This window comes from Cyprinodon variegatus, unplaced genomic scaffold, assembly GCF_000732505.1.
Source record: "Cyprinodon variegatus isolate N-32 unplaced genomic scaffold, C_variegatus-1.0 Scaffold711, whole genome shotgun sequence".
NCBI lineage: Eukaryota > Metazoa > Chordata > Actinopteri > Cyprinodontiformes > Cyprinodontidae > Cyprinodon > Cyprinodon variegatus.
In genome coordinates this window covers 126,395-133,342 of record NW_015151164.1, presented here as the reverse complement: position 1 = coordinate 133,342, position 6,948 = coordinate 126,395, and the positions used below count along the sequence as shown (strand labels likewise).

Sequence of the window (6,948 nt, the reverse complement as noted above, 5' to 3'; positions counted from 1 at the left end):
CACTTCAAACAGCGCTCTGTCTGTAGCTTTCTGTAGTTTATAGGAGAGCCAGGCGTTCTGTCCAGAGTCCACATCAACAGCCACCACCTTAGTCACCAGGTAGCCCACATCTGCTGAACGAGGCACCATTTCAGCCACTACAGAGCCACCAGTCTGGACTGGGTAAAGGACCTGAGGGGGGTTATCGTTCTGGTCCTGGATCTGGATCTTTACAGTTACGTTGCTACTGAGTGGAGGAGAGCCTCCATCTTGAGCTTTGATGTGAAAATGAAAATCTTTGATCTGCTCATAGTCAAAAGAGCGAACTGCATGGACGACTCCACTGTCAGCACTAACTGACACATATGAGGAGACTGGAACTCCGTTTACAGAGGAGTCCTCCAATATGTAAGAAACGCGGCAGTTTTGGTTCCAGTCAGCGTCTGTTGCTTTTATTGTGAATATAGAGAGTCCTGGTGTGTTATTTTCTACAATGTAGGCCTCATATGAGCTCCTCTCAAATACAGGGGCGTTATCATTGACATCGGAGATCTTTAGCGAGAGGGTGACGCTGCTGGAAAGGGAAGGTACTCCTTCATCAGAACAGGTTACTGTGATATTATAATCGGACATGGCTTCTCTGTCTAATGTGCTGTCTGTCACTAACTTTAAGAAATGTTTAGAAGTTGGCAAGATTTTAAAGTAATCATGATAATCATGACTGCAGTGAACATTTCCATTTTCATTAGAATCAGGATCCTGAACATTTATCATTGACAAAACGGTGCCAGGTTCAGCATCTTCAGATACGGTGGAGGATGCTGACATGATATTGATCGTCGGTGGGTTATCGTTTATATCTAGAACAGTTATTATCAATTTACATACATCTTTGTTTCCACCTACGTCGGATGCAAGAATATCTATCTCATAGTTATTATATTTTTCATAATCAAGCTGCCCCAACAATATGAAATCTCCACTGTCTTTGTCTATTTCAAATAGATCAACTGCTCCTTTTGGCATATTGGATATTGAATATTGTATAAATCCATGTGGTCCTTCGTCTGCATCAGACGCACTGATCCTTGCTATAACGGTCCCTTTTGTCGCAATTTCTTTAACGTTTGACTTGTACTCTCTTTGAGAACAAATGGGTGCATTATCATTAGCATCAAGTACAGCCACGACGATCTGAATTGTTCCGGAAAGCTGCGGATTACCACCATCCATTGCAGTCAACACTAAAGATAATCGATCCCTTTTTTCTCGATCAAGGGGTTTATTTAAAATCATTTCCACATTTGCACGGCTCCCTATTGTGTAAGGATTTAAAACAAAGTTCTCATTCATACTCAGTGAATAGCTCTGGAGAGAATTTAAACCTACATCATCATCAACAGCTTTCTCTAAAACATATTTCGAACCTACTTGAGCTGTTTCGCTGATTTCAAATTTCAATTCAGTCTTTTTAAAACACGGAGCGTTATCGTTGATATCGGTAATTTCCACATTAATGCTGTAAAACTGCATGGGATTCTCTAAAATTATTTGAAAATCAAATGCGCAGGGCGTCGTCTGCCCACAGAGAGCCTCTCTGTCTATCCGCTCTTTGATAACAATGTCTCCTCTTCCTCTATTCAGCTCAACGTAATCCGTGCCATATATACGAGCTTTTCCTGCGTTCAGCCTTTGCGGGTCTAAATCAAAATCCGATGCTACGTTACCGATCAAAGACCCGACTGCAATTTCTTCACGGATGGAGTAAGTGACCTGGCCAATAACCACGCAAACAGAAAGAGCAACAACGTAATTCAGCAAATATACTCGCCATGCCATTGTTCTTTGGGTCATTTTCTCATCCAACCAAGAAAGAGATGCGAAATCCTTGAGCGCAAAGATGGAAAAAAAATAAAGAAAAATATCCAAAAGGGAAACAATAACAGTATTTCTCTCAGTAACATAATTTGTGGTCAGATCTCTGCTCTTCCCATAGCCTAGTTCTGCTTTTTTTCCCCCCCTTTATGCGTAACAGCAATAGAGGATGATCGACTGTGCTGTGCTGTTCATCAGACTGGCCAACAGCGTCCCTTTGAGTTACAAAAGGTTTACTGCACAAGAAAACAAAATCGTGTGATATTTACTGAAACTACTATGAACAAAAGGATTTTGGTTGCGATAAGAATAAAAAATAAGGAAATATGAACTGGAATTACGCACATCAGTGTTTTTTAAACCAGACAAATACTGTACATACCAAACGTAATTCATTGGAGGAACCGCCAATTGGTTAAAACACTAAATAACCAGAGGAATTTTATTCAGCAGAGAAAACGGGTAACAATCAAAAAACGGGTAACAATCAAAATGCGTGCAGCAAAGCTGTGCGAAGCTCTCGGAAGCTGTCGTTTATTTTTCTGATCATGTAATCACACAAACTTAGACACGTAAACATTTGAAACCAAGTTTACCATTTGAAGAAAGATCTGGCAAAAACGTTGGCAAAAATAATTCAGAAAATGTAACCTATCAAGGGACCTTCTCCGGAACAGGAGAAAAATATAACATATATTACAGGCAGGGGCGCTGCCAGGAATTTTGGGGCCCCATGAAAGACATTGATATTTGCCTATAAAGATGCATTAAAGAGTATAATTTACATTTTTAATGCAATTTTTATTGTAAAATTTCTATAAGGAAAAATTATCATAACGTGAAAAAGTTAAATATATATTTACATCCTATCAAAACAATAACAGCTCATTTAAAACAAAAAGCCCAGCTGTATGAAGAGAAAATAAGTTTTGGATTGTAAAAATATATTTCTATTATGTTTCACTATAACTTCATTAAAGGACAGATTATTTTTATGCTGGCCCTGAAAACTAATTTTTCATTCATGTATATGTGTAATGACAAAACATGTATTTTTGTACTTTTGGCTGCTTCATGCTGTTCATGAGAATGATCAAGATTTGAAGATGTCTTTTAATGGTATAAAATGGTTTTATTTAATCTAATATAAAATAAAATAATATGGTGTAGTATAATATGTTAATAATAATAATAATAATAATAATAATAATAATAATAATAATAATAATAATAATAATAATAATAATAATAATAATAATAATAATAATAGAACTGGGATTATCAGTAGAGCAGTGGGTAGCACTTCTGCCTTGCAACAAAAAGGTTCCAGTTTAGATTCATGACCCAGGGTCTTTCTGCATGGAGTTTGCATGTTCTCCCTGAGCATGCGTGGGTTCTCTCCGGGTACTCCGGCTTCCTCCCACAGTCCAAACCATGACTGTTGGGTTAATTTGCTTCTCTAAATTCTCCTTAGGTGTGTATGAATGGCTGTCTGTCCTGTTTGTTTCTGTGTTTCCCTGCAATCGACTAGCAACCTGTCCAGGGTGTACCCCACCCCCCTCACCCATAGACTGCTGGGGACAGACACCAGCACTCCGTGCGACCCCGCTTAGGATGAAAGGAAAATCAATGGATGGATGGATAATAGAACTTTACCGATCTAAGAAATTTACCTCTGTATATAACTCATCCCACTGAGGAGCAATGGGGTGCCATCGTAGGGCGCGAGGGAAGCAGTGTGGAGTCAAGGGTAAACATAAAGGGGTGGAATTTAAATAAAAGTTTAATCAAGATTAAAATCAAATGTGTTTACCAAATACATATTTCCAGGGTCACCAACAGGGACAGTGGAGTTGACCAAACTGAAACAACAAGCAAAGATGGCCAAACAGAAGATTGATCACTTTGAGGACTGCATTAAATACTGTATTTTCATTGTTTGGCCGGGTGTGCAACTTATACTTTGGAGCTAATTATGTTTGAAATTATCAACACATTATTATCTTATTTCAGATCTTATTTTCACACTAAACCGCAAGATGGCGCTCAAGGCCTGTGTTGATTGAAAAATTGCACCGAAATGAAAATCATATTCTGCAGATTACAAGCTTCAAGTAGAAAAATATGCAGCCGAAAAACGGCTGAAAAATGTTTGGAGTTAGCGGAGTTGTTTAAAAGTTATACCGATGATGAAGATTTCTTGTATTTAGTACTTTGGAGTGACTCGGATGGTTTCATAAACTTGTTACCATGTTGTTTATGCTAAAGTAATCTGATAATTCTTAATATGTTATGTTAATATACCAGCCACTTTTTCAGTTCGTTATTTATTTGTCATGTATTCTTAGCATACTGTATAATTATTCAGCCTGCTGTTGCCTCTATTCTATTGCAATTTTAAATTGCCTCTCAAGATGAAATGTCTGTTCTTTATGTTGGATTTTATCCAATAAATGTCCCCTCAAAAATGCGACTTATGCTCCAGTGCGACTTGTATATGTCTTACTTTTATGTAATTTTAATAGTAGTATTTCAGATTTGAGATCATGTCAACCCCTTAAAGTAACCTGGCTCTCGCCAGATGGATGTAGTTCTTCCGAGCTTCACACGGCTCCACACATCCACCTGAACTTGCTGCTATTGTGAGGGATTTCCATTAACCATACAATGGACTGACCAATAATAATTGCTGTGTGGGATTTTCGTAGATTTCACATACTGTATATCGGAGGGGCCACCTTTTGGATTCAGGCAAAGGCGCCTCGCAGTTTACTGTATTTTCTGGACTATCGGGAGCACTTAAAATTCTTAAATTTTCTCCAAAATTCATGGTACATCTTATAATCTAGTGCACTTTATACTTATGATACTTCTTGTGCTTGCTTGCCAATTTCGTCTGGTGCAAGGCGCTCAAAAATCTGTCTAAATGTGTAAGCAAGGCTTCGGATACGTTCAATGGCTATTCGTAGCATTACGGTAAATCGTGTCACATCCATCATGCGAGAGTGAGGTAACCCTTTAAGTGGTTTTCAGATAGAATGGATAGTGTTATCGCTGCACAGCTATTTGCTCTCAAGTAGTTAATCAGTGCTTTTCAGTGGCTTAAGAAAACCATAATTGTAGGGTCTACAATCTGTGTAATGTTTTTCATTTAAAAAATATTTTAATAATCAAAAAAGTTTCAAGCAATGAGGCCATTCACACACTTTATTACCCCCCCTTCCTTTTGGGCTCGTTCGCCAACAGATTGCTGCTGTGACGCTGAAACGAATTAAACTCCCTTGCAGGGACACATACCACCAGTATTCCAGAATGTGTTGGTATTCCAATCCCTGTTCAGATCTTACAGGAGCAGACTGCGCAGCAAACAGGAAATCCCGCACGCACTTGCTAATGCATCGCTGATTGAGAACTGTGATTGGGATCAATATGAATGTAGCGGAAACGTTAAATAAAGGGAAGAAGAGTGGATCTATTTTCTCTGGCGCCGGAGCGCAGCCCGCATTAAAATCAACCGACAGAACTCCACCTGCAGCTGTTCTTTCATTATTAGACAGACTAATTGAATCAGAGGGCTGTACCACAAAGCATGATTACTGGGTTAGAGAGACAAGTTCAGCCTCAACCCTGATTTCCCGGTACCACAAAGCTGGATTCACTAGCTATGCTAGTCACCATGGTAACTACCCTAACCCAGCAGCCAATCAGCTGTTCGGGAAAAATGACGTGCTCTTTTATTGATAAACCCTACTTCGACAAAACACCATAATAAATGAAATGAAAACTAAAAAGCAGGACAAACAAAATATGTTATTGACAAAATGAACAGTATTCAAGTCATGGATTTATTATTGTTTTCCTCCTTTTTTAGATCATGACATATTACCCTTTTACTATTCTTACCTACTATTTAACGTATAAAAGAATGATTTATACCATGACAGGAGGTTCATTATCTGGTTTTTGTATAATTTCAGATACACAGAATTATTAACTTACAGCTACCAGTAACTGAAAACTAAACCATACAGAATGAGCAAGGCACTTGGTGATTTCTCATTCCAAACTACCCCCCCCCCACACACACACACACACACATACAAATTATTTACATATTATACTATTAGTGATGAGAAATTAATAAAAAAAAAAGAACATATAAAAAGAAAATAAGAGTTCTGATTCAAAAAAGTATGGGATTCATCAATTTTCTATTTATTGCATATTGCTCTATATCATTCCATTATTTGGAGTGGGATGTTTTGGTTTATTTGTGGTTACTAGTTGTAAATAATATATTGTCCGATTGATCTTTTATCTATACAATTAGACAGAACAGTTAAATTACATAAATATTTATACCACCTTGAATAATATATTTTTTACAAGAGGTAACCACAGAAGCCAAAAACCTTAACAAAAAAGATGGAAACAGTAAAAGGCTAAAAAGCAAACATTTAATCATTTTTATGTATAACCAACCTCAAGAGGAGAGTCGGGTTCATCGAGGATACTCTTCTCACTTTGCATCCGATGCATCGTCCCTGATGAACTGGGGTCCATTATCAACACGTTTTGACTGCCATCTCTTCCAAACTTAACGTCATTTTTTCTAGAGTCAGTGGTCCTGCACACCTCATAATTGTAAACGTGTGGTAGAGTCCCTGTTCCCAAAGTGTCTGAGTAACGTGGTGGATAATAAGGAATCACAGGGAGGCTGGAGTGGTATAGGATGCGGGACTGTCTCCATCTGTAGATCTTCACCGATATAATAACCACCAAACATGTAATGAATAGGAAGGAGACCACAGCCAGTGCTAACACTAAGTAAAATGTCAGGTTGTCATTGTACTCCTTATCGTGTGGAAAGTCCGTGAACTCCGAGAGCACTTCTGGAAAGCTATCAGCCAGTGCAACATTAACAATAACTGTTGCTGAACGACAGGGCTGCCCGTTGTCCTCCACTATAACAGTCAGTCTCTGTTTCACAGCATCTTTATCAGTCACCTGACGGATTGTTCTTATTTCTCCATTTTGTAAGCCCACTTCAAACAGCGCTCTGTCTGTAGCTTTCTGCAGTTTATATGAGAGCCA

At 38.3% G+C, this 6,948-nt stretch overlaps 2 protein-coding genes across 3 annotated transcripts in view; both read right to left on the bottom strand.

Moving 5' to 3' along the window:
• LOC107097622 (protocadherin gamma-A2-like) overlaps positions 1 to 1,953 on the bottom strand; it is a 6,624-nt gene extending 4,671 nt beyond the window's left edge. The window contains exon 1 of the mRNA XM_015394830.1: positions 4 to 1,953. Within this exon, the coding sequence (XP_015250316.1) occupies positions 4 to 1,833 (1,830 nt within the window). The 5' untranslated portion in view covers positions 1,834 to 1,953. The remainder of the gene's footprint in view (positions 1 to 3) is intronic.
• A 4,353-nt stretch (positions 1,954 to 6,306) lies between these two features.
• The window catches only part of LOC107097628 (protocadherin beta-11-like), a 21,295-nt gene continuing 20,653 nt past the window's right edge, over positions 6,307 to 6,948 (bottom strand). Inside the window, exon 2 of one of the 2 annotated variants that reach the window (XM_015394849.1) lies at positions 6,307 to 6,933. In XM_015394849.1, the coding sequence (XP_015250335.1) occupies positions 6,322 to 6,933 (612 nt within the window). In that variant the 3' untranslated portion in view covers positions 6,307 to 6,321. Of the gene's footprint in view, positions 6,939 to 6,948 lie in introns of both variants that reach the window. The other variant, XM_015394848.1, reaches the window with a different exon arrangement.